Source organism: Puntigrus tetrazona, chromosome 9, assembly GCF_018831695.1.
Source record: "Puntigrus tetrazona isolate hp1 chromosome 9, ASM1883169v1, whole genome shotgun sequence".
Lineage (NCBI taxonomy): Eukaryota > Metazoa > Chordata > Actinopteri > Cypriniformes > Cyprinidae > Puntigrus > Puntigrus tetrazona.
In genome coordinates this window covers 8,335,512-8,361,144 of record NC_056707.1, presented here as the reverse complement: position 1 = coordinate 8,361,144, position 25,633 = coordinate 8,335,512, and the positions used below count along the sequence as shown (strand labels likewise).

At 37.8% G+C, this 25,633-nt stretch overlaps 5 protein-coding genes and 1 non-coding gene across 9 annotated transcripts; 4 read left to right on the top strand and 2 right to left on the bottom strand.

Moving 5' to 3' along the window:
• Positions 1-5,288: 5,288 nt before the first annotated feature.
• Positions 5,289-11,907, top strand: glb1l (galactosidase, beta 1-like). Of its 2 annotated transcripts, none has more exons than XM_043249061.1 (16): positions 5,289-5,551; positions 5,814-5,976; positions 6,065-6,215; positions 7,317-7,377; positions 7,455-7,549; positions 7,924-8,104; positions 8,206-8,264; positions 8,337-8,458; positions 8,569-8,609; positions 8,686-8,804; positions 8,977-9,051; positions 9,143-9,232; positions 9,402-9,515; positions 10,801-10,932; positions 11,027-11,242; positions 11,332-11,907. In XM_043249061.1, exons 2-16 carry the CDS (start codon positions 5,945-5,947, stop codon positions 11,533-11,535), a joined length of 1,692 nt encoding a protein of 563 aa, XP_043104996.1. In that variant the 5' UTR covers positions 5,289-5,551; positions 5,814-5,944; the 3' UTR covers positions 11,536-11,907. The 2 variants fall into 2 exon arrangements, with proteins under 2 accessions (XP_043104996.1, XP_043104995.1); XM_043249060.1 differs by having other exon boundaries at positions 5,810-5,976.
• On the bottom strand, positions 11,620-17,923 carry ankzf1 (ankyrin repeat and zinc finger peptidyl tRNA hydrolase 1). The gene is given in 17 exon segments (XM_043249059.1): positions 11,620-12,542; positions 12,544-12,607; positions 12,732-12,802; positions 12,893-13,060; positions 13,515-13,626; positions 13,710-13,998; positions 14,331-14,468; positions 14,549-14,707; positions 14,785-14,883; positions 14,965-15,187; positions 15,283-15,436; positions 15,544-15,650; positions 16,236-16,429; positions 16,524-16,626; positions 17,231-17,319; positions 17,394-17,546; positions 17,797-17,923. Coding segments are annotated over 16 exon segments (2,166 nt in total). The 5' UTR covers positions 17,530-17,546; positions 17,797-17,923; the 3' UTR covers positions 11,620-12,482.
• A 470-nt stretch (positions 17,924-18,393) lies between these two features.
• si:ch211-167j6.3 (ribonuclease Y) lies at positions 18,394-19,850 on the bottom strand. Of its 2 annotated transcripts, none has more exons than XM_043249064.1 (5): positions 19,710-19,850; positions 19,510-19,598; positions 19,142-19,279; positions 18,657-18,796; positions 18,394-18,575 (listed from the first exon to the last, which is right to left on the bottom strand). In XM_043249064.1, the coding sequence occupies exons 1-5, from the start codon at positions 19,764-19,766 to the stop codon at positions 18,421-18,423; spliced, it is 579 nt and encodes a 192-aa protein (XP_043104999.1). In that variant the 5' UTR covers positions 19,767-19,850; the 3' UTR covers positions 18,394-18,420. The 2 variants fall into 2 exon arrangements, with proteins under 2 accessions (XP_043104999.1, XP_043105000.1); XM_043249065.1 differs by having other exon boundaries at positions 19,533-19,598.
• LOC122351780 (low choriolytic enzyme) lies at positions 19,685-22,151 on the top strand. 2 transcript variants are annotated; one of them, XM_043249063.1, is made up of 8 exons: positions 19,685-19,818; positions 20,568-20,622; positions 20,693-20,755; positions 20,913-21,062; positions 21,150-21,267; positions 21,344-21,522; positions 21,606-21,687; positions 21,764-22,151. In XM_043249063.1, exons 3-8 carry the CDS (start codon positions 20,698-20,700, stop codon positions 21,894-21,896), a joined length of 720 nt encoding a protein of 239 aa, XP_043104998.1. In that variant the 5' UTR covers positions 19,685-19,818; positions 20,568-20,622; positions 20,693-20,697; the 3' UTR covers positions 21,897-22,151. The 2 variants fall into 2 exon arrangements, with proteins under 2 accessions (XP_043104998.1, XP_043104997.1); XM_043249062.1 differs by lacking the exon at positions 19,685-19,818 and adding an exon at positions 20,320-20,488.
• Positions 20,130-20,202, top strand: trnak-uuu. The gene has a single exon. It is a non-coding gene; the product is annotated as a tRNA-Lys (tRNA).
• Positions 22,152-22,773: 622 nt separating the features above from the next.
• hce2l1 (high choriolytic enzyme 2-like 1) lies at positions 22,774-24,717 on the top strand. Its single transcript, XM_043248552.1, has 9 exons — positions 22,774-22,833; positions 22,918-22,969; positions 23,045-23,113; positions 23,187-23,330; positions 23,441-23,558; positions 23,996-24,174; positions 24,241-24,322; positions 24,499-24,623; positions 24,704-24,717. The coding sequence occupies exons 1-9, from the start codon at positions 22,774-22,776 to the stop codon at positions 24,715-24,717; spliced, it is 843 nt and encodes a 280-aa protein (XP_043104487.1).
• Positions 24,718-25,633: the final 916 nt, after the last annotated feature.

Sequence of the window (25,633 nt, the reverse complement as noted above, 5' to 3'; positions counted from 1 at the left end):
TCGTGATTTCTCGAACTGCTGTCAATGTGCAGTGTTCAAACCAGTCACTTGCGAGGTTCCTTGATGGCTAGGACGCTGCCTCAGAAGACATCTGCCCTGCTGCACTGTATGAAGGTGGATAGCTAAAGAAGGCAACTCACAAGGTTTTAGAAACAGAGCTATTGTGCTATTTGTGCCTACTTCATAATATAATCAGGGTGGAAGGCCGAAGAGGAGTTTAGAAGGGGGCAGGTTTGTTTGTGGAACCATCATCCTGCAGTGCATGAGAAAGGTGTGGAATGCAGAAGATCGCGGGGGGCAACAGAGGGAGGCTTTACACGACCTCGCAGTTAACTGTGCTGGAAGATAAGGAGGAATCCTGCTGGGGACCAAGCAGTTCCAGAACAGGCCTGAAAAGGTCAACATATTTTGAGTTCTGTTCATTTATGAATGTCAAGAAACTTGGGTTCAATAGTCTTGCGAGGCCATCACTAATGTTTGTTGTAACTTGACGCTCCCTGCAGCCATCTCACATCAACACTATAAAAAGAGGCGCATCGACCACACAAAGCACTTCAATGTTCCATAAATGTGCACAGACACAAATCTCATTTATTTTCATTTTAAAGCCCATTATAATAGCACTATAAAGCAACCGGATCTCCTATTTCTATATTCTAAATCTAAAAGTTATCGAACTTTCGACTGTTTTGAAGAGTATACCGTTAGTATTCGCTCTAGATAGCGCCTAACAGAAATACGTTTTAGGAACGTTTCGCTAATGTTCCCATCAGGTTATAAAAACTTTATTTTTGGACGTTCTCTAAACATTAAAAACACACAGTTTTGAGAATGTTCTAAAACATTTTTTCTTGGTCATTCTAACACTAAGGGAAATTTCCACTTAATTATTTTGCGAACATTATGGGAAGTTTCCTTTTGAATGTTCTCTGTTATTTCTGAAACAATTAGCAAAATAAAATAACTTCAAAATATTTCAGAAAAAAACATTCCACGAAAGATTTATTAATAACATTTTGTGCTATTGTTTTGAGAACATTATTAAAGACAAAGAATGTTTGTTTGTAATTTTGAGAGAACCTTGCCAGATTTTCCTGTTATGGTTGGGATAGAGTTTTGATCAGCTATATCATAGTTTGTTTCTACAGTTTCACAATGACTCAAGAAAAAAACTTTTCTCTTCTGGGGGGACTCATACCATTCCCCATTCTTCAAAACAAACAGACACAAAAATGTTCAGCATGCAAAACGTATAAATCGTTATGGGGATCTGCTAAGCACTCAGACATTAAGGTTAAAAGTGAATCCTTTCAGTGTTGTGTTTATGAGTAGTCACGGGAAATGACCTTAGATAGTCAATGGAAGGAATTTAGAGGCACGTATTGATGTTTTAATGCATTAAAACCGATGCCACATGGTGGAGATATATGTACTGTGATTCATCAGTCTTTAAAATGGTCAAACTTTTTACTGTTGAGAAATCTGGAGGAGTTTTTCTGGTCAGCAGATGACGATCGCAAGATTCCCAAGAATGCTGGTGGTCACTGACATGATTCTCTCAGGGAGTCAGAACGGAAATATTTGCTTCATGTTGAAGAGCGTAGTTGGGCTAATTAATCAGAGCAGATATTTCACAGTTTTAAGTTTTGATATTGCTTCTTTTACTTAAAAAGTAAATAGTTGTGTTAATCTGTAAACAACAAAGCTGTACTTCATTATTACATTTTAGAAATGTTAAACTATTGTCATTGCGTATTTTCAAGCCAAATAAGCCAGGAAAGTTGTTCCAAAGGATAAGATAAACTAAGAAGAGTTTACTGTTTTCACAAACAAAACAGGTGGAGTCTCATCTGAAGCATATCGCCATAAATGGCCTGTCTGAGCTTTTAGGAGAGCTCTGACTCAAGCAAATCCTCAAATAAAGAGAGGCCTTTTCCGGAAAAAAGCCCTGGAAATACAGCTGTGACACATTATAAATAGTGAATAATTAAAGGAGTGCTTTGTGTGCATGTATACACACAAACTGAGCAAAAGAAACAAGGATCAAGGAAGAAACAGCGTGACTCAACACACTAAGTCCATTTTAGTGGCAAGTTTAAGCCGCATGTTGATTTGTCTCGAAAAATGAATTGTCATCAATATTCGTAGCATTTACCGACACTTTCTGTAATCTTCATGGCAAATCTTTCTTAATATTTTAAAAACCCACCTCCCCTGTGAGAGAGGATTTTGGTTTATTCCCAAAGCATAAGTGGATTATCCGTTTCTCTTTTTTTTTTAATATATTATTGAGGTTAAAGTTTGTACCGGTGGCAAAAGCACACATTTTTACCCTTAAAAAAAAAAAAATACAAAAGACCATAGTTCGGTTATTTAGGCCACAATAATAAAGTCACAAACTCTGCGTTAATGGTATTAATCCAAAGCCATCCTAATTACTAGGATTACCACGTACCCCCTTACAGATGTATTTCTGTATCCTGACAGAGAGAGCACCTGACTCACGGCCAAATCATCTCACAAGACCTCGGAGACTGACTCATTTATGCTCTACTCATTAACCAGCACTACTTAGACAAACAGAGCCGTAATGACACACACAGAATGTGATCTCAATCTGCTCCAGTCTGTCATTTGCACTAATAGTATTAATAAATAATAAGTTTATTCAGATGCAAGTGAAGGGAGGTGAGCGTTGGTTGGTTTAATTAGTGCCTGAGGGATGCTTTCCCTTCAGAGAGCATAATAGTCCCCTGCTGAAGACAGAACTGTCAAAACTGAGTATCATCTTACCAAAGTAAACCCTGCAAAAGCAGCATTAACACCCGGCAAAGTTAAGACATAGATTATTGTTCAGATGTGTGCGAAGAGTGTCATCATTATGACGTAAATTCAATCACTGCTTGTTATTTGATATTACATTAATGCAGCTTCTTCATTGCAAATGTGTAATTGCATGTATTTAAATACACGACACACGAGTTTGAATAAAAATGGACAATAAAATAACATCAAATATAAATGCTTGTCAGAACATTTTGCACTTTAACCATTTCAAAACCAATAGAATTATGAATTATGAATTATGCTTTTAAAATGTATACTACAATAAATGTTGATTTAATTACAATTAACATGCAGACGAGTGCGTGAAAACAATGCATCCAGTTCACACTTAATCAAGCTCTATCAGTGTACTTTTTTCACAAGGCACCATAATAAACAAAGACATACTAATTAATCTATGTTACACAGAGTTACTTTATTTATTAATGCGTGATTGGTTAAAGTGGAAATCCAAATAAGGTCTTTACATAACTTCAATTAATAACCATAACCCATAACCCCAGATTAATACAGACATCTGACGGCTGTCTTCAGAGTTATAGAAGCTGTAATATTTCCATAATTTGATTATGGCAGTACTTACACTTGCATTTATGTAATTAGAAGATTATATTTTGGTTACTACTGGAATATTCCTATGTATGAAGTGTGTGCAATTCATGCAGTTACTTATTGTTTAGATTATGTATAAAAAACAATAAGTCACTAATTAAAAAAACATAAGTGTTCCCTGTTCAGACTGAGTGTGTGTGTGTGTGTGTGTGTGTGTGTGTGTGTGTGTGTGTGTGTTAAGGTAACACAGGAGGTATGTGTGTTTGCTTACTCAGCTCAGCGGGATAATGACTGCATTACTGCCTAACAGCTTTAGGCTTGCTTTTCAAAAGAATGCCTTTAAAAGCCAAAGAGACTTGCTCTTCTCACACATGGGGTCGTTTACCCGCCGGTACACACTTTATGGGAACGTGGCCGCAATCCGTAAAGCTATTTTAAATGACAGCATCTGCCTTCCTCTTGAAGTATATGCATTGTCTTTGAATTCTCCCACATTCTGTGCAGTGCATCTCTTTATGGTGTTCAGCAGATGGCGTCAAACAATGGCTGTGGTGTGTGCGTCAACACTACTGGATCAGCCACTGTTTATTCGGGCGTCTGGATGAGCAGTAAACATTCACAATCATGCAGCACGATAACTTCCCCAACCCACCTGCTCCCGTTAAAGTGGCAGAAAGTAATATGCATCCGTCTGGTCCTGACGAATACTGTTATAAATGATACATGTATCTGTATATTGAACTGAGTCAATCTAATTTGTGCTGCTTCTGTATGTATATAATCTATTGTAAAAAAACTAAATTCCATTCACTAGAGAAGTCACTCCATTGATAGTTATAAGTAACTTTGATAATGCACTAACACCACATATACAAGATAAACGAGCATTAACATTACATTTCAGATAGATTTCATACACCACAAATGTGGGATTGCAAACTGTAGGAAGTTTAGACTCCATTACAGCATTAGAGGGAGCTAAAGAGCACATGAACAATGCAACATCTGTCTCCTATCCTGTAGCGCCTCCGACTATAAAACTTTTAACTATTTACAATATCAAAAGTCATTTATTATCCTATCCTGTGTGTGTGTGTGTGTGTGTGTGTGTTTATATATACTATATATATATATATATATATATATATATATATAAGACCTCTTTTATCCAGGAAGTCTTCTGCGATTAATTTGAAAATTATACTTGACTCCATGCTTTTTATTAACAGACCTTATAAATATAATAAAATAGAATAAGAAAGTATTAAAATAATAAAATATTTAATAATAATAATAATAATAATATATAAAAAAAAAAAAAACATTTTGTGATTTCAGCACATTCAAGATTCTAATTTTGGATGTTCCTAATAAACAAAGGAGTTACTGATGAGGAGAAACGAATATTTGATTTATGCCCCTTTAGAAGTTTGCAACTAAACTGACTCTGGCCTGAAGTTAACTTGAATCATCCAAGCAAACATGCACGATTAGACTAAACTTAACGAGTCTGGTCTGTTCTTGGCATGACAGAAAATTTTTGATGACTCTTAGAAAACGGCAGACACAGATATTAGGCTACATTTATTTAAAGTATTTATTATAATAAACAACTCTCCACCAAGTTTTGTTCACTGAGCTAGTGTTTCGTTAAAGCCGTGCATTCGTGGAGTTCGTCCATCTGTTTAGCCTTATAATTTATTACTATTTTTAAAGAATGAATTAATCCATTCATCGCTAATGAATTAAAACGCTTCACTGGCAGCGCAAAACAGTAACAGTAATTAGTAAAACAAGTTTTAACAAACCGGTTTATTGCTGAAAAGCGGTAACTAAATCGCCGATGCGTTCAGGCGGACTTTAGGACCCGGATAACGGCTAAACAGAACGCAATCACATGACCGTCATGTTCAAAGAGAAGAAACGCTGCAAATCTATTGAACAGAGAAAGTGGACCGCTTTATGCAAAATGTCATAACAGAAAAGTTTGAGGAGCTGTAATATTATTTCCTGACACGTTACAGTCACGCGCTGCTGTCATAATGTCAAGAGGAAGAGTGTTACTGCGTCTCGCCCGTTTGATTTAGAGATGAAGTCACAGATTGCCTTCGTTTTACTAAGTCTGTGCTTGTTGCCAATAACTGTCGTGTTGGTAAGTACCTGATTCAAAGTACACCGCTTTCACCTTTATACGTTGCAATCAAATATTTTTTACCAAGCTGTATTTACAGACTTGGGTTCCCTTGGTCAAAGAAATGTTGACATATTAGGGGCATTTTAAAACTGTGCCCGTTAAAGCTAATAAAAAGTATATAGTAAATCAAGCCTATTTTACTTTTATTTTTTGTTATTGCTCGGATATTCCCGAACACCCTGCCCATTTTTAACTACATGGCTTTTCTGTTTTAAGGCAGATTCACGCTCCTTTTCCATCGACTACAAGAACAACTGCTTCCAAAAAGATGGAAAACCATTTCAGTACATCTCCGGGAGCATCCACTACTCCCGCATTCCTCGGGAATATTGGAAAGACAGGCTGCTCAAGATGTACATGACTGGACTCAACACTATTCAGGTGTAGGTGGAGCAGGGACGCCATGCAAACCCCAGTGTAAGCGTTTATGTCGTGCGTCTTGCCCAAAATCTCACGTTTGCTTTCATGCAGGTATGTGCCCTGGAACTTCCACGAGACCTTGCAGGGGGTGTTCAACTTCGCAGGAGACAGAGATCTTGAGCACTTCTTGAGCCTGGCCAATCAGACGGGGCTCTTAGTCATCCTGCGACCAGGGCCGTACATCTGTGCTGAATGGGAAATGGTGACTTACTTCCTCATGTTGCTACATTTTTTCAGCTTTTGAAACGGGACGTTTTAATCTATTAATAGCCCGACTGGTGTTACATATCATTTTTTAATCTTATGATCACCCTTATGGTGTTCTAAACCTGTATGACTCTCTTTCCTCCTTAGAACACAAAAAAGTAAGTTCTTGAGTAAATGTTCATGTTGTTCATGGCAAAGATCGCTACTGAAGTTGTATAGTGTATTCAAGCTTTGAACTGCCCCTATTATGGATAATGAAAGGTTCGTATTTTGGTTTTGGGAGTCCCCAATAACAAGTTGACATGCATGTGAGGTCAAAACGCTTTCATTGTCTTACAGTATTCATTTATTTTTACCTTACTTGCTCAACGACTCCCAAACGGTTCGCTCAGCTATTCATTTCTCCAGACCCAACCATTGTATGACGCTAACCGGCGGTGATTGGTCCGATTCATTTCATTTTCATTTTATCACGCCTGTAAAGCCTGATATAGCAGTGTTCGTGAGCGCAGTGGGGAAACCGCTATTTTAGCATGCCAAAAGCAGCACCTAGTGGCAAAGAATGAATTAGCATTTTCATTCAGACCAAAAATGAAAAGTCAACGGGCAATATGCTAATGCTAATATTGACCTCAACGTGACATAGCTTGGGACTTGTTTTAAAAAACTAATCGTTCAATGATTCAGAGTCAGCTTTGTGGGATGTTTTCATTCACTTAGAGCTGTGTTACACACTGCATGAAAGGTAATTTTCAAAAATCCATAATAAGCTCACTTTAAGAAAACTGTGGCCATAGTGCTTAAATTGTTTTTTGGTAATTTTCGACCTTTACAGAACCTGGTCGACATTAACTTTTCATTATATGGAAAAGAGCAGCATGTATTTCTATTAAATAAGGAAAGAAACAAAAGAAAATCGTGCTAGTTTCGAAAACACATACGTGAGGGAATAATGACTGTAAATAACGATTTTTATTTATTTGTTTCACTGTTTGCTCATTTCCATGATGCTGTTAAGAATTATATCTGGTCCCAACACAAAAGACGGCCTTGTGGTTGTTATTTTGTAAATTGTGGGTTCTTATCTGTCCAATAGGGAGGTCTGCCTGCCTGGTTGCTGCAAAAGCCAAACATTATCCTTCGTTCAGCTGACACAGGTATATGTTACGTCTGCGCGAGACATGACTTCACACGTGCCAGATCTGTCTTTAATGGTAGCGTTTGTCTGTTTCAGAGTATTTGAAGCCAGCGAGCGACTGGTTGGCTGTGCTGCTCACTAAGATGAGACCGTGGCTTTATCAGAATGGAGGAAATATCATCAGTGTGCAGGTACAATATAGAGCTAACGTTTAGGAAGTATACAAGCATTACCAGAACAATGCAGTGTTCTCAGATGAGTGTTTCAGTCCCCTACTTGAACCCCATTCTCAAGGACACAGTGTGGACAGCTGGGTTATAGCCTACAATTGTTTTGCTACCAGCTGAGATATTTAACCACTACACTGCTCCACCCAGAGAATATGTAAAATAATATTTACTGACTACGCAATAATAACAAAGAACTTATTATAGTGACCGATGCTCATGTTTTGTAGGACCGAGAGTCTATACATAGTAATTATGTTTGGTGTTGAAATGTAAACAGTGCTTTACAGTGTATAGTCCGTGTGAATATTTTCAGCTCTTTTTTTTGTCTTTATCAGGTGGAGAATGAATATGGCAGCTACTTCGCCTGTGATTACAACTACATAAGGCATCTTTACACTCTGTTCCGTTTGTTCCTGGGGGAAGACGTCATTCTTTTTACTACAGATGGGAATACGGATAAAGAGATGATCTGTGGCACACTTGAGGGCTTGTACGCCACTATAGACTTTGGCACAGGTAAGGTCAACTGAGGTCACTCGTGTTTTTAAGAAATTTAACTCGATTTTCAGTCCACGTATGCATATGCAGTGCTCAGAATTGTATTTTTCCCCCTTTAGACACCAACATCACTGCCGCCTTCATTCGACAAAGAAGGTTTGAGCCGAAAGGGCCACTGGTAAGTAAGACGTGAGTGTCTCTGTTTATCAAGCTGTGGGATTTGGCAGTAATTGACGTGTCATGATTTCAGGTGAATTCTGAGTTCTATACAGGCTGGTTGGATCACTGGGGAGATAAACATGCTTCTGTGGACACGGTCAAAGTGAGCAAAATGCTGGGAGAGATGTTGTCCATGGGTGCCAGCGTGAACATGTAAGTGATGTTGTCTGTAGAATAATTACCGTAAGGCCAATCGAATCGTTAGATGTTATCAGTTAAAAATAACTAGCTAGATAAAACAAAGAGTTTTCTTCTAATTACAGGTACATGTTTGAGGGCGGAACAAACTTTGGTTACTGGAATGGTAAATCTGTCGTCTCAGTATACTGGTTCCCGTATCCTTGACAATATGTGGTAATGTAAATGTTATTCACTCATAGGAGCGGATCATGATACCAGGTTTCGCTCGGTGGTGACCAGTTATGATTACAATGCACCTTTATCAGAGGCAGGAGACCCCACTGACAAACTGCTTGCCATCAGAGATGTCATTAAGAATGTGAGAACATGCATACATGTATGACTCTGATCGCTCATGTATGACCATATACGATTTACAGTGGATATTGCTGGATGTATATTACTGTTTAGTAGTTTGAGGTCAGTAAGTTGTTTTTTTTTTTTTTTAAAGATGTCTCATATTCACAAGAAACATCTCCTTTTGTTTTCAGTTTCGAGACATTCCAGTAGGTCCCATGCCACCAGCCACCCCTAAGTTCGCTTATGGCTTTGTTACTCTTCAGAAGGTGCGGATATTTCCCATAGTGAAACCTTATTCATTTGCAAGATTTCTTGCCCATACAGCCCTTCTCGTTCTGTTCCCATTTTCTTTGATAGGTTGGCAACATCAGCAGATTGTTGGATACGCTGTCACCTCAAGGTCCAGTACGATCTCAATATCCTTTGACGTTTGAGGAGATTAAACAGGTAAGAACTTAATATAGTCCATAAACGTGATTATAGCTCATCCCAATGTTGAGCTTCCTCATAAATGGCTGTAGATGTGTGTGTATATATATACGGTTTGGGCTTTGGAGGCCGGTCTTGGTTAAGTGTAAAAGCTGGTCTGAGCTTGTGTTATGTCAACTGTGTGCAGTACTATGGCTTCATGCTTTACCGAACGACACTGCCACGGAATGTTCCCGAGCCGACCCCTCTCATCTCGCCCCTCAATGGCATCCATGATCGTGCATACGTCTCTGTGAATGGGGTGAGCAGAACACTTGTTTGGGTCACGCTAACACAATGTTTTGTTCTCACCGTGGTTAGTAACTGGGACTAAATCCACTGTTTACCACCGCTCGCTGATTTCGAAATTGCATGTTTAAAATGATACACTTGATCACGCTCGCATGCCATGAAGACTTGGGGGAAGCCATGTTTGAAATCATGCGATAAGCACAACAGCAACCGCATGCAATACACTGGAACTGAATTCAAGAGTGAGATGGAGAAAAAAACAACGAAACACATATTTTTAGTGTAGAGCGACAGCAGTTAATACTTAATGCAGCCAGGATGGGATTTGTAGAGTATAAAGCATATAAAGACCACAGTAATGAACATGAGACAGTGAAACAAAAGAATAATTCTGGGTGCTTTCCAATTGACCTGGAAAGTGGACTTCAGATGGTATTTTGCCATAATAAGTGCCATTTCCGCTCTGAAGGAAACGTAGGATTAGTTCAAAGGGCACTGCAGACAGCTTAGGGAATAACAGAATATCAATATATCACTTCACATGATAAGAAGGAAATTTATCCTTTAGTCACTTGTGCAAGTTTAAATGAAATACCTCTGTGAGAAGTTAGGGTTGCGTGGTTTTAATTGAATCATGACAATCTGTCATGATTATGGATAAATAGGATAAAATACATTTTTGCTATTAAACATAGCAACCAGACATTTATTGTTCAGTTTAGCACTTTTAAATATGCTAACATTAAAATGAATAATAGCTTAACATAAAATATATATTATATATATATTTTTATTGTTTTGAATCAAACCAAATAGTGTTAATTTTTTTACATTAACTTATTTAACTAATTATACAATTAGGTTTATTGATTTTTTTTTTTTTTTTTTCATAGTCTTTTCAACAGTCTATTAGTCTATTATTTTAGTTGTATTTGTTTTGGTACATCAAGTTAAACTTCAAAATTTTAAACCGTTTTGCCAACTAGGTGAAATAACTTTTTTTTTCTTTTTTTTAGCTTTTAAGCAAAAAAATGTTTTTATGGGTTTAGATTTAGTTAACTATAACAACTTATTATACATAGATACAGTATATTAAATAAAAGTATGGTTATTTCTATTCTATTTATTTACAAAGTATATAATGTCATCATACCTCATACTCATTTGTTGATGTTGATTTTTAATTATGTATCTTTAATACATAATTAAAAATGATCTTCTGTCATTCACAAAACATTTGAAAGGCAGATGCTTGCCAGAAAAGAGCGTTTAGACTGAAGCTTGTCTGTGAGCAGGTGTACCAGGGGCTCATGGAGAGGGACACTGCACTGGTGATGAATGTTACAGGACAACAGGGGGATCAGTTGGACATACTCGTGGAGAACATGGGCAGGGTTAATTTTGGCAGTTACATCAATGACAATAAGGCAAGTTAACGAAATACGGCACTGATCAAGATTTGCAAATACTCAATCCATGAGAAAATAGTATTAATAATGTATATAAACCCCCTTTATTCAGGGTCTCTTGGGTAACCTCATTTTGGGCAATGACGTGCTGACTGATTGGTCAATCTATCCTCTGGACATTGACACCGCAGTAGCCAATGGCTGGCTGCAGGCGGCTCACTCAGGGTCAGCGATGGAAGCGGGAGACGGACCAATGATCTACTCAGGAACCTTGAAGTCTTCAGGCCTCACATGGGACACTTTTGTTAAGCTTAATGGATGGACTAAGGTAAGGTGTATTTTTTGTATTATGAAGAATATATATTTATCTTGAGTAACTACATGGCAGTTTTGTGTAATTCTGCTTCTCCATTTTAGGGTCAGGTGTGGGTAAATGGGGTGAACCTGGGAAGGTATTGGCCCCAGAGGGGCCCCCAACAGACACTGTATGTCCCCGGACCTTATCTTAGCGCCACTCAACCAAACAACATCACGGTGCTGGAGCTGGAAAGAGCTCCTTCACACAGAAGAATACTGTTTATGGACCGGCCTCAGCTAAACAACACTGGACAGAAGACATGATCAGTGCAATGAAAGCAGATAGCCAGTATCGCTCAAATATAACAGAGAAATACAGCCATTATACCAGAACACGTAACACTGTAATTTTTTGCCACATTTGCTGTCAGTTTATTTTTTTAAGAAATGGTAAAAATGCTAGTTTTTCCACACCAAGATGCTGAAGTTAATTTTAGCACTTTTACAAATCTAATATGACAAGACCTTGATGTGCTTTAAAGTTTAGCTGCTTTAATTAAGATGATTTAAATCTCAAGTGTCATAACTTCATATTCAACGTTCTTGAGGGGGACGGTCATGATGTAAAATATCTGGAATAATATAAATGCATCTAGTTACTTGGAAATAAATGAACGAATGATCGATTAAAAAAAACATCCTTTTGTCTTTTTTGTCTATTTCAGCGACTGTAGCATTCTCTGCTGTCAATCATATAGGCCTAACTTTTTTCTTTATAGTAAACCATGCTAGTGTTAACAATGATTAACTGTATTTGTACAATCTCAAGCTGCCACAGCTGCTAAACAACGTGAAAGAATAAAATTCGACATTTTCAACAAACTTTGGAGAGCTTTAAACTGTAAAACATAACTCACAACATGATTTTACAGTTCTGAATTAACCATGATTTTTAACAAGCTGTTTCTCTCATGAACATACAGCCCTTTTTTGAATCACAGTGGTTGGTCAGTTCGGATAGTCCTGACTGAATCGAAAAGTAATACAATATCAGAGTAGCCACGTCGTACTCCAGATATTCGAGGTTTTTCTGAATGAATCTTAAATCACTATCGTCTCTGATATCAGGTAATCTTTCGTATACTTGTTATTTCCAAAGGTAACTGAAATCCTGGATGTGTTTCTCGTTAAATCCAGTCAACTCCCAGATCATGTAAGATATGGCACCGCACCTTCACGTCCTCTAATGCTGCGTGGTAGGAGGCGAGAGGTCAGGGCCGGGCGGCAGCATGAGCTTTGCGGTGGGCTTGGACACAGCGAGGGGAACAGAAAGGAGTACTCCAGATACTCAAAAGGAATCTTCCCCAGTAATGACTCTCCACACTGAAAGCATCTCCTTCAAAACATTTTTATGCTAGTTATTACAAAACAAATTTTTTTTGATGAACCTTTAAACGATATCTTGCATAAAGGACAGATATTTGTCCATAGAGATATTATTAAATAATAACAGGTAATACCTGATGGTAGTGAGTGTTACTCCAGTCGTGGCCATATGTTCAGCTAATCTCCTCTCTGCAGCCAGGGCTCGCTGTATGACAACACAAATATGACGTAAACGGCCAATCACAAGAGTTCATCCACATAAGAACTACAGCAGGAGAAGAAATTCAGTAGTCACCTTCTCTCTGTCACTAAGAGCTATGAACCTCCTCTTTTCCTCCTCTTCTTGTTGCTTCTTGAGTTTCTCTTCTTTTTGCTCTTTTTCTTTCTGTTTCCGGGCTGCTTTTTGGGCTTTCTTCTTCTCTGCCTTTTTGGACTCGATTTCTTCAGTCAGTGGTCCAGGCACCTAAAAAAAAAAAAAAAAATCTAATAAAATACAGTGACAGATTTATTACTTTGGGTTGCAAAGACAAGGCAGCTGTACATGCAAAAGTAAAAATAAATATAAATAATAATAATATATATATATATATAAAATTGTGTTATATACAATAATAACAATGTCATAAATTCTTAATATACTGCATATATTGCAGGTCTGAGAACACTAGATTTACCTTCATTATCTCATTATTATTAATATTCATTATCCTGATTATATTCATCATCTGTTAATTAAAATCTGTATTTTAATACATTATTCTAATGTAATCTAATTGTTTTAGTAAGATATTTATTTTTATTAGAAAATGATGATGATTTTTTATTTGTGCTCTCTGGGTTGCTTCCCCTTTTTGCTAAGAATAGGAAGATTTAGTTACTATTGATGTTGCTAGTCATGATAGGATAGATTTGTCTACCTGTGCTTTAGTGTAGTCATACTTATGAGGGTGTTCAGCCATGTATTTTCTGAATGCGTTGCGGGTGTCTTTTTCAGGAGCAACACCAAACGGAGTCTGTCCTTTCTTATCCCTAAAAAAAGACATTGACCACAATTTAGAACCAAACAAGCCATCTAAAACCAGATGATTAAAATGATCTTGTATGATGCATACTTGTTAGCTGGATCGCTCCCTTCATCCATTAACAGTCTGATGACTGATTTCTGTCCAGCTGCTGATGCCACATGCAGCAAAGTAAAGCCTGCTGAGTCTATGGGCTTGTTGAGAAGACACAAAACTCTCGAAGGAGGATTCTCTTTGGTACTTTTCTCTTCTCTATCCTTTTCCTCTTCCTGGTCCTCTGGCAGTTGCAGGAGGGTGCGTAATGATGCGATGTCCCCCGTTTTACAGGCGGTGTAGAGAGCGTCCCTCAAACTATATTCCCAAGACTCATCTACTTTTTCTGGAAAATAAGTAAATAAATAAATAAATAACTTATTTAAATATTTTAAAATGCAACTTTTCTAGTGATGAAGTTGAGTTTTCTCTAGTCTTCAGAGTCACATGATTCTTAAATGATTTTAATTCACCAATTTGATGCTCATTAAACATTTAATAATATTATTAAACATTGAAAAAAGAACAGAATTTATTTAAAATAAAATTTTTATTTTAACATTAGAAATGCATTGACTGTCGAATTATTTTTTTCATTTAATGCATCTTTTCTGGATAAAAATATTTTAAAAAATTTCAAGGAAAAAAAAAAAAATAAAACAACAACGCGTGTTTTACCTTCTTCTGCCTGATGTTTTTTGCCTTTCGGTTTCCTCCTGCTCTTGGATTTTCTCTGCGTTTCTTTAGAGTCCCCTTCACCTTCTTCCAGTAGTTCATCATCTGAATTTTCTTCAGTTATTTGTCTGTTCCTCGAGTCTAAAGACACAAGAAAAGCAAGATGTATTTTAATAATCTTTACTAAAAGCATTTTACGTTCCTACTGTACAGGTCTTTACCTTCTCTCTTCTCTCTCCGTTTCCTCCTTTTCTTCTTATTAAGCTGGACTTCATGTTCTCTGAGGTCCAGAGTTCCCAGCGTCTCCTCCACTGTCACTAGCATTCCCGTGTCTTCCTCCTCTGAACTTTTTTCCTTAAGCTCTTCTCCTTCTGTAGGCACTGAACACAAAACAGCCCTTAAATAAGTATATTTCCAGAATCACAAAACTGAAAACACACTAAGGGTTCAGACGCACCATTGATGTTTGTGACTGGATGACTAACAGGTTTAGGAGTTTTCTTCTTCCAAACTCTCTTTGAAGGACTGAAGATACTGGAGATTTCAGTGTCCTTTTCTGAAATGTTACAATCATATTAAAAGAGAGGAGTGTAAATAAATAAATAAATAAATTTAAAATAAGCAAATCTCAACTTACGATAAATGTGTAGAGTTGAAAGGAGATCAAAAACCCTCTGTATTTCTCTAAACGTTGCTCTACGGGTGGCAAAAGGAAGAACCCGGACTCTCTGATCTTTTTTGTCCAGCGGTGCTCCACGACCACCAAAAAATATGGTTTTATTATAACTTGGTGCTCGCAGGAAGACAGCACTTGCCTCCTTCAAATACTCAGCCCAACTTTCTAGAAGATCGTGAATATCCTAGTTAAAAAAGGACATACACATTAATAACAATTCCAAACTTATAAATGAAACGTAAGTTAAGGTTTCATATGAAAGAAAAGGTTGAACTTCACCTTGTGCAGCGCTGCCTCGTTGTAGCGCCTGAGGGCCGCTCCTGCTGATTTAGGCGCGTGGCTGCGGTTCTGAGCGTCCCTCAGGCCCTGTGCGGTCCCTCGCTTCGCTCGCACTGTGTATCGATGAAACGTCTTATGCTGCACTATCTCTTTTCTATGTGTAAGACAAATCAATTACGGAACTGCAATTAATTATCAAATTATTGAGCATGTAATTGAAATATCTGTAGCTAAAGATAAACTTCTGAACTTTTCACTGACCCCTTAAAAACCGCTCCAGCAAAGTGTCCACCACCCGTCATCAGAATGACCCAAATAGTGCTGTTTGATATTTTCAGTAAAGAAGAAACCAAGTCTTCTTCATTGTCCTGAGTTTAAATATGACAACAGAATCAGATGAAACTGAAAGAAGAAAGCACTGCAGGAATGACTCCTGAAACCAAGAAAAGGCTCGGGATCTTTCAATGTCTGTTCCTTTTGTCCTAAAGTCAATGGGTCTTTTGGCCATGTTTTTTTTATGCCTCAATGCAAGCTCAAGATGTTTTCCTGTCTCATTCTGTGACACTCAGTTTTGATTTCTGAAGCTTTTGTTTTGTCAAACTTTAAGCTCAGGGCCTGTTTTCTACAACAATCCAAAAGCCAATGGTACAATCCTATTAGGTTTTATGAGCTTGAGTTGGCCTATGAAAATATTTCACTTCCTGCAGCACTCCACAGAAAATTAAGCAGTTACTTCTAAACAACACAATTTTATCTTTGAAGTACCACAGGCACAAATATACCTATATATACTTAGGTCCTATTCTGATCCCGTTCTTCTCCATCACATCCTGCAAAACTGCTTCAAACTATAAAATGTCTCCAAAGCAGCCTGAGGATTCTTCCTATGCAATGCTCTTTGTAATTTAGGCACAGATTAACAAATCCGGGATATGTTGGATAGATTTACTCACTTTCTTGTTTTGCAGAACACAGCGGTACAATACCAGGTACTGTCCATGCAGGTTTTGAAAGACTGCTTTGGTAGAAAGTCGACACGTGGACTGATCCGTGTCCAGAGCTCTGTCCGTCTCTTCAGGGCTCACTTCATCTCCAAGATCCCCATCCTCACTCTCTGAGTCTGAACCGGAAATGCTTGAAATATCGCCTGTTAGAAAAAAGCCAATCAGGATGAGTGTGCAAAAATTTCACTTATGCAACCTGGACAGTCAACAATACAGTTTGAGGATACGTGACTCTACCCGTGCCGGTCTTCTTCTCAAACTCTTCCACACTGACCACTGTTCTTCCTTCCAGTCGCTGTCTCAGGTTAAAGCGGTGCCAGTCGAGTTTGTAGTGCTCCATCTGGTAAAAGACTGGAGCTGCGTTAACATGCATGTTACATTTCTCTCCATCCCTTATGCAAAGCTATGACACCAGAGGGCTGGCACAGTAGTAAAAACCATATGAATTTGTCATGACATGAGGGTTTGTAAAATGCATGTTAAAAAGAAGACCATTCATGATACAGCATGCAAATGTCTTTAACAATGAGGTAATCATGCTCTGCTGAAAGTAGGGAACTAATTTTTTAAATAATACCTCATAAACATATAAAGACGACCCTCTTAGTGAGCTCCAAGGTTGTTAAATAGATTTTGTTGAAGCTATCAGTAAGCATAACTGCTTCTCTTTTTGAAATAATCCTATCTGATTGCAACAACAATACGAAACAAATAAGATGACTTATTCGTGACATCTTGCAGCTGGTTGGTCTGGCTCACGACTTATAAATCTAGTAACTTTAAACTCCTTTAAAATACCATTAAACTAATTAATGGAGAAAAATACATACTGGGCCAAGCTGTGGAAAAAGAGGTCGGGGATTAGCACACTGATTATACAATAACTGACTGTAAATGAGCTGAAGACATAGGTTTCATTACAAATGATAATGAATTACTCATACCTGGTCCTCTCGGCTCTCAAAAGGACACTGACAGGCCGAGCAGAACATCTTGTCTGACACCTCGCCCGAGGTCTTCTTTGAGCCCGCATCTGTCAGAGTCATGAAGAGTGTGCCGTAAACACCTGATCGTGTGCGATCTCACTAGAGCCTCTGGCTCTCTTACCCTCACTGGAGGCAGCAGCAGAGGGCTGGGGAGGTTCAGGGTGACCCAGCGGTCCGGACACCTCTCTCAGCCCGGCGGTCACCGTCTCATCCGCACACAGCGAAAACACACAGCGCTGCTCCGGACATGCCATCATTCAGTCGACAAGCAGCCCTAAACACACCAGCATCAGCGGAACAAACATGTGAGCTTTACTCAAACACACCAAACATGTGAGCGTTACTCAAACACACCAAACACTCGCCGACACAACCAAAGCAATGTCCATATTTGTCTTCAATCTGACAGCTGCTTCTCTATTGAGTAAAGCCTGATTCAGCACTTGCACCGCGAAGATAAAACCTTGTGCTGCCGCTGAAACTGAGCTCATTGATCAGGGATCGGTGTTAATGTATATATTTACCTTTTTGGCAAAAGCATGGGTCTCCGGTGGTTTGAAGTTACGTTAAGCTCAGTCCGAGTATACCGAAATGAATATTACATTGCGCACGTGTGGGTTCTACGGTGGCCGACAACTGTCAAAAAACAGCAGCGCGATTTTATTGCTAGGACTCGGACTTCCAAATATGACCCAAGTATCCATTTAATTGTATATTTTTTCTTAAAATAGAATACATTTTTATGTAAATAACTGTGATAACAAAAGTGTTTATTTTAAAGACAGAATTAATTGTCAGTTGTACAAAAGCCAAAAGAAACTATCATTTAGCATATCCGCTTTGGCCCCTCCTCACAATTGTGCTCCCAAAGTTTTTACAAAAATTACATATCATAAGTGTGATTCGGCTTTCTTTTCTTAATTTATTTTTAGGATGCCTTTAATATTTTTTACATTACTAAATTTCACCCTTGGGGACTGCCTGTAGGTTTGAGTTTATCATTGCCAGAGAACAATCTTTTTAATCTTTACATTTTATTCAATATAGTGAGTACCAATGAACATTTCAAATTGTGAAAAAACAAAAAAAAAAAAAAAAAAAAAAAAAAACAAGTTTATTCCAATTTAGTACTATATCTACATATATATTTAAAAAAAAAAAAAAAAAAAAAAAAAAAAGTTTTGTTTTGTTTGTTTTTTTCTCCATGTGATTATTTCCGTGTCCCTCTTTTTCTCACTGGCTTTTCTGTAGGGCTTACTCCGGCTGGATGAGCCTGGTTTAACTGGATTCTCACCCTGTGAAACTGCAAATTGAGACCAGTTAAAGATCAGCATTATTCTGTACGGTCAGTGAAGAGCAAAAAATTGCTGTATTATTGCTGTACCTTCTTCTGTTTTTTCTGAGGCTTCTGCCAGTGTTTTCCTCAGCTGCTCACGTCTGAGCTTCAGACTACGCTCCTGCTCCAGCAGGACGCTTTCCTCTTCCTGCAAACCTCTCAGAAGCGCTTGCTTCACCTCTATGGCACTGTAACAAGATGGCATTGAAAGTCCATGAAACAGAAGAATTAAAACCAGCTCCCAATTTAGAATTTCTAAATTCGTCTTAAAAGAAAAATTTAAAATTTCCTAATCTGTCATTTTTAATATTCAGAAATTAGTATAGGTCTGTGTATCATTCGTTCATATTTTGTTAAATGTTGCGGTGTTATTATTTTTTATATTGAAGATTAAATGAGAAACCTTTTACAAAGATTTGTTTATTTATTCAGTACAATATCTAAAGTGATTTACAAAGTTCTAGGAAAAATTAGTAAAAGACAACACACTTTTGGTAGGACAGAACCACAGACAGACAGTAGTTCAGTCATACCTAGATAAAATTAATTCTTTTAGCTGAGTGGCAAGGCTTTTCTTCTCCTGCATCAGAGAGTCCAGTTCAAGCAATGCATTCCACAGGCCTTCATCCATCTGGACCATCATCATCATCCTCCGATCCATCTCCTCTTTACTACAATAATATTGATGCATAATAATAATTCAGGAGATAAGATGATGTAAAAATATACACATTACTTATTAAGTTACATTATTATTATTGTTTTGTTTATAAGTCGCTTTGCACAGCATTAAACCTTTTTAGTGCCGTGCAAATCATTGTCCTACTAAGTTTGCGTCAGGTGACTCGTACGTGCTGAATCTTCCTTTCAGACAGATAATGATGGTACAAGTATTAATCACCATTCGTTGACATCTTTGTTTACTTGCTCCACCTCGTCTTTAGTACGCTGTAGTTCCGTTTCGGCATCCTTGAGGCGTTTTAACAAATCCTGACACCGAGGAAAAAACAAGCCAAACGTGAGTCATTCGCGCCAAACACACGGAGCTTAGCATTCGACCGTTTGCTAACGCTAATGTAGGTAATCAAGCACGTGTCTCACCTGTATTTCTTCATCGTCCTGAAAGGTGGTGTTTAAAGAGTTTTGTGGGGTGTCCATAACGGCGAAGCAAACCGTTTTCTTGAATACCGACCGACTTTATGAACAAAAGGTACCCCGTTCATCGCACAAATTTAAATGAACGAAATGGTTAATTTCGTACCGAGAGCAACCTGATTGGATGGCGTTCAAAGCAGCTGGAAAACACTAAACACCCCGCATTTAATTTTGCACTGGATTCTACGTGCTTTCAGTTTAATTAAATGCTTTTATTGAACGATACGAGGAAATAACGGATCGTAAGAACGACAGCGGTGCTAACGTGAACGATAAAATAAATGTTTACGGTGACATACTGAGTTTCAGCGCCGTTGAAAACGTACTTTAGTTTTGTAAATCCCAGCTGAAAGTACGCGAGCAAGAGCCCGGATAGCTCAGTCGGTAGAGCATCAGACTTTTAATCTGAGGGTCCAGGGTTCAAGTCCCTGTTCGGGCGGAAACGTTTTTCGTATTTAATAAAACACCGACGACAATATACGATGAAAATAGTATTTAAATGTGTGTGCAAGCGCACCTGACAATTAAAAACAGCGTAAAGAAGATAAACTAACATTTGGTTGGCCACCTAAAGCGCACATTACGTAACAGGAAGCTGGTGAAGAGCCCTTAAAAGACAGGCAGGATGAAATTAGACAGCAAATCTCAGTGCACTCATGGAGTACACACTGGCTATCATACTGCTCTTCTTCTTAGCTGGACCATGTTTGTCCCTGTCTGGTCAGGTAACTGCATATCAGTGAGTGTATACTGTGCTTTTATCAATCAAAACCACACATTTTGGTCTTTTTTTTTTCCTTGCAGATTTCCACTCAGTCGGAGCCTTTTGGAGCAAGGAGGCAAAGGAGAAGCTATTTGGGTAAAGTGTGTTGTATTAATTGTTATTATTCATTGAAACTGAGTTATAACCCTTTCATAACTTTCTCCAGATGACATGGACGAAAACACTCCGATTGCGATGGACAGGATCATAGATGTAAATGACTATCAAGGTAAAGACGCAGATGCTCTGATTTCTCTATATTACTGTAATCTCCATAGTCTTAAAAGTAAAGGTTCTAAAAAGGAGTTTTCATAGCGATTCCGTAGAACAATGATCTTAGTTTCTTGAAACTTTCCATGGAACCAAAGATGCATGATTTCTTGTAGATGTTATTTCCGTGGATGGCACCAACCTCCGAGAAGGAGATATAGCCGTGTCCAGTAGAAGTCAGAAGAACTGTTTCGCCAGGAGTTGCCTGTGGACCAAATCTGTGGATGGAAAAGTGTACATTGCATACTCAGTGTCTCATGCGTACAGTAAGCAGGAAAAAGGCAAACACGCTGGTTTTCATAAACAGTGCCACAGCAATCACCAAATCTGGTTATGATTGTTCTTCTGCACAGGCGAGGAAGACGTGGAGAACATTAGGAAAGGCATGAAGTTTATTGAACGTGATACTTGTGTGCGTTTCGTGCCGAGGACTCACCAGAGGGACTACCTGGATATTCAGCCCAAAACAGGGTATCAACATCTTTAATGGCTGCGTTATTTATGCATTCTGTGCGCGTCTCTTCATTTTTGATCGCTGATGCTGTAGGTGCTGGTCATATCTGGGAGCACGTGGTGGTAGACAAACCATTTCTCTTCAGACACCCGAATGCACGGGGTCAGGGGTCACCGTCCACGAGCTAATGCACGCCCTGGGCTTTGTTCATGAGCAATCCCGAGCTGACCGGGACAAGTATGTCACCATCATGTGGTCCCACATATGGAAAGGTAAAGCAACATTTCTTTATCCTTTTAGTATTACACTTAAAAATCATTTTATCGCTGACTTATTCTTCTGCTCATTAAAATAGACAGGCTGAGGAATTTTGAGAAGTTTAAAACAGACAACCTGGACACCCCCTACGACTACGGCTCTATCATGCACTTTGGAAAGTATGCTGATGTACATCTGAAATGGCAACCGATGGTTGTAATAAACTACATATAATGATATTCTTGGTCGTTTCAGGTATGCCTTCTCTGAGGATGGAGAAGCCACTGTTATACCTAAAAGAAACTGGAACGTGAAGATTGGACAGAGATTTGGACCCAGCGACTTTGATGTAATGAAGATTAATAGAATGTATAAATGTAATGCATAATTAAAAATAATTACAGTAACGAATGATCCATAGCGCGGCTAAAAGTCTGACATTATTAATGCATTAGTGCTTTTACTGCTTTTAACATTTTAATCATAATTTGTTTAAGGAAAATTGTGAAGACTGCTGATATAAAAATGGCTAATTAAGTATAAGAATGTGTAACCTGCTGTTTCAGATATTTCTATAACCTTTCGTATGCTGTTTTTTTGACATCTTGATGCCTTTTCTCAATAAACATTGTCCCTGAATATACTTTTTCTCCTAATATTTCATTCAAGCTTTCATTTCAAGGCAAAATTCTCCATGGCTGCAATTAAATAATTCCAACTGTCTCTTGATAATCATATTAGGTAAATGTTCAGAATCGGGTAATGAACAAGTACTGAGATGTCAACACTACGAATTACACAAGCTGAATTTAAAACAACATGCCATTTGCAGTAATGCAGAAATGATACGTTTAAGAGAGGGCGAGGCTTTATTTATTTGCTTCACGTGTCGCTATTGCACATTGTGAACACGGCACAAATGACTATTGAGATTTAGTTTAAGATTAAAATGAGGTTGAACACCACGTGCGCAGGTTTCGCACGGTCAGGGCGAATCACACAAGAATCAGCAAGACTTCAAATTGCCATTATTGCGACCGCTCTTAAAAATGCTGAACTGTCTTTCCAATGAATGCTTTCCAAACCTTTCATTAGGGAAATACATGAATATCAAATAATGACACAGGACGTCACGCTAACCCTCCATCTGCAGCCTGGAGTAAAGATGGGTGGTGCTCTGAGTATATATAGGGTCTAGCTCCAAGGGCCCTAACTTTAGTGACGAAATGCTCGATTCCATCCAGGACACCAGGACATACACCAAGATGCTTTATGTGGGTATTTTTGTGGGACTGGTGTTAGAGTCCTGGTCTTTACCTGTGCAGGTAAGAACGGCTGAAAACTACTGCAGTTATGATGATAGCATTCATATCCATGCCCCATTAATTTTTTTATTTATTTTGTATTAGAACTCCTCACTGGTTCATCAGACAAGGCTGAGGTCAAAGAGAGAATATCCAGGTAAACTGATATTTCATGGTGAGCATTGTAGGTTGTAACAATGAATCTGATGTAAATATACCATCTCTTTGACAGAGCATTATGTGACGCCTGAGGACATGAATGCCATGGATAGAATTCTCAGAGTCAATCAATGTATGTTCGGTACGGATACAGACTTATATTTGCAGGGAATTACACTTTGAGCATGAAACATGTGGTTCTCTTACTCTGCCAGTGTCCAGAGGTTTTCCTTTAAAAGAGGGTGACATCCTGAGTTCAGGATCCCGCAGTGCCATCGCATGTTTAGGAGATTCTTGCCGCTGGCCCAGATCCGTTGACGGTTTTGTGTATGTACCGTACATCATCTCTCCAATATATGGTGAGTAAGATCTCCGTATAAAACTGCACGATAAGTGAAAAGATATAAATTAAGATTAGTCAAGGTCTTTATTATTCAATAACACGTTGATATCATTTGTGTCCCAACAGATGATATGGACAGAATCACCATAGAAACAGGAATGTTAGACATTTCCTCTGCAACGTGTGTGAAGTTTGTGCCTCGCACACATGAAGCAAACTTCCTTCATATCCAGTCTAGAACCGGGTGATTGTTTTGCATTTATACACAGCCATTTTCTATTAGTGTTCTCTTTCACATGTAATATTTTACAGGGCAATATAAAGCATGTAATCATAATTTTAAAAACCTCAATGTATCTGTTATCTGTTTATATATATATATAATATTTTTTTTTTTTTTTTTATATGTAGATACATACATACCATTATGATCTCATTTGGAAAGGCATCAAAATGACTAAATAATTTTGCATCAAAAAAGTTATATATATTTATATATATATATATATATATATATATATATATATATATATATATATATATATATATATATATATATATATATATATATATATATATAAAATAACAATAATAATTCACAACATTTTTGTTTTGGATCAAATAAACAGAGCCTATGTGAGCAAAAAAAAAAAATTACTATTAATATTGTTGTCCACTTAGCTGCTGGTCATATCTGGGAATGATAGGAGGCAGTCAGACCGTGTCTTTGCAGTCTCCTGGCTGTATGTGGTCAGGAGTGGCAGCTCATGAGCTAATGCACGCTCTGGGATTTGTACACGAACAGTCCCGCTCTGATCGTGACCACCACGTCTCCATCCTGTGGGAAAACATCATAGACAGTAAGCGTTTGAAACCAGCACTTATTTTGAGGCGATACATTCAGTAACGCGTGGCTCTTTTCCTAGATCAAAGGCACAACTTTAAGAAGTATGAGACAAACAACCTCAATACGGCATATGACTATAGTTCTGTCATGCACTACGGGAGGTGAGTCCTGGCAATCTACTCTACAGTATGCACACTTCTGCTAAACTATTAGTATACACTCTGAAATGCATGTAGTCTATCCTTGTTTAAACAATACTTTAAACCCAAGAAATGTGTTTCTTATAAATGATGCGATGCAAAAACAATAGCAAATATTTTAATACCGATGCACACAGGTATGCCTTCTCAGAGGATGGCGGACCCACCATCATCCCTAAACCAGACCCGTACATTCCCATCGGCCAGCGAGACGGGCCAAGTCTGACAGACATTCACAAAATAAACATATTGTATAACTGTGGTAGGTATTCATCTGACTAAAATGTGCTGCACTATGATTTCTGTGTGTTCAATTGTTGTTGTTTTTTGTATGTCCACTAGGTGGCCGTGTTTGAAGCAACAAACTCATGAAATGGACCCAGCATCATTCACTGGACAACAGACACCTGACATGTGTTCTCATGTTATGATACGTTTGGTAATGTGATGTATTTTGACACTATTTATATTACAGTACATAACAGATAGTGTCAAATACAGCACATTTTTTTATAGGACAATACCATACATTCTTTTTTTTTTTTTTTTGCAAATGAAATATAACAGAATCCAAAATAAAGCAAAGGAAAAATGTAGGTCAAAATAGCTGTCTTTGTATTCTTGTTGTTTTATATGAAATTGGTTTACCATTTTCAGAGAAAATGTATATGTGATGGACATTAAAATGTCATATGTTGTAACATTTAAAAAAATGCATAAGATATAAACACCTGCAATACATATGAGCGTAAAGTACACATTAATTCGAAACTAAATGATTTTAAGTATATTTTTACGTTAAAATAGTTCTTTATTCATATATATTTACATGTTTTTGGGGAGTCATATCAAATAACACTTTCAACCTGAAACTAATCTTGCCATATACATTGAAAAACGTGGGTTACTTTGAAATCATTTTTACACATTTGCAAATTTCCCCAAAACTGGAAAGCACCACATTGGTATTTTTATTTATTTTTTTAGTGTATGAGGGTGTGCAAGGAACCCCATAAAACATCACTTTGAATTTTAATTCAGAAATTCAAAACATGATCATCATAATATAAGTATATCCAGGTCATTGTACGTACGAACTGCATTTTTTAATGTATTTGTGAATAGACTAACGGATCGATTCAAAACGAGTGTCATGCTATTGTTATTCTAATCATATGCTGAACTTGATAACAACACAACAAACTTACCAACAAGCCGTGCTGTTATCGCAAGTCATAGTTGTGTGTTATCATGGACACAGAATTTAAATGC

Bases quoted from the DNA above. Each gene is read 5' to 3' on its own strand.
- glb1l (XM_043249060.1), top strand. From the start codon at position 5,489: ATGAAGTCACAGATTGCCTTCGTTTTACTAAGTCTGTGCTTGTTGCCA. The intron at 8,610-8,685 runs GTAAATCTGTCG...ATTCACTCATAG, and splicing joins AAACTTTGGTTACTGGAATG to GAGCGGATCATGATACCAGG. The intron at 9,233-9,401 runs GTAAGAACTTAA...AACTGTGTGCAG, and splicing joins CGTTTGAGGAGATTAAACAG to TACTATGGCTTCATGCTTTA.
- si:ch211-167j6.3 (XM_043249064.1), bottom strand. From the start codon at position 19,766: ATGGACACCCCACAAAACTCTTTAAACACCACCTTTCAGGACGATGAA. The intron at 18,797-19,141 runs GTATGACTGAAC...ATCTTGTTACAG, and splicing joins AAAGAATTAATTTTATCTAG to TGCCATAGAGGTGAAGCAAG. The intron at 18,576-18,656 runs GTACAGCAATAA...CTCAATTTGCAG, and splicing joins CTCAGAAAAAACAGAAGAAG to TTTCACAGGGTGAGAATCCA.
- LOC122351780 (XM_043249062.1), top strand. From the start codon at position 20,420: ATGGAGTACACACTGGCTATCATACTGCTCTTCTTCTTAGCTGGACCA. The intron at 20,623-20,692 runs GTAAAGTGTGTT...AACTTTCTCCAG, and splicing joins GCAAAGGAGAAGCTATTTGG to ATGACATGGACGAAAACACT. The intron at 20,756-20,912 runs GTAAAGACGCAG...GATTTCTTGTAG, and splicing joins AGATGTAAATGACTATCAAG to ATGTTATTTCCGTGGATGGC.
- hce2l1 (XM_043248552.1), top strand. From the start codon at position 22,774: ATGCTTTATGTGGGTATTTTTGTGGGACTGGTGTTAGAGTCCTGGTCT. The intron at 22,834-22,917 runs GTAAGAACGGCT...ATTTTGTATTAG, and splicing joins CCTGGTCTTTACCTGTGCAG to AACTCCTCACTGGTTCATCA. The intron at 23,331-23,440 runs GTGAGTAAGATC...GTGTCCCAACAG, and splicing joins CATCATCTCTCCAATATATG to ATGATATGGACAGAATCACC.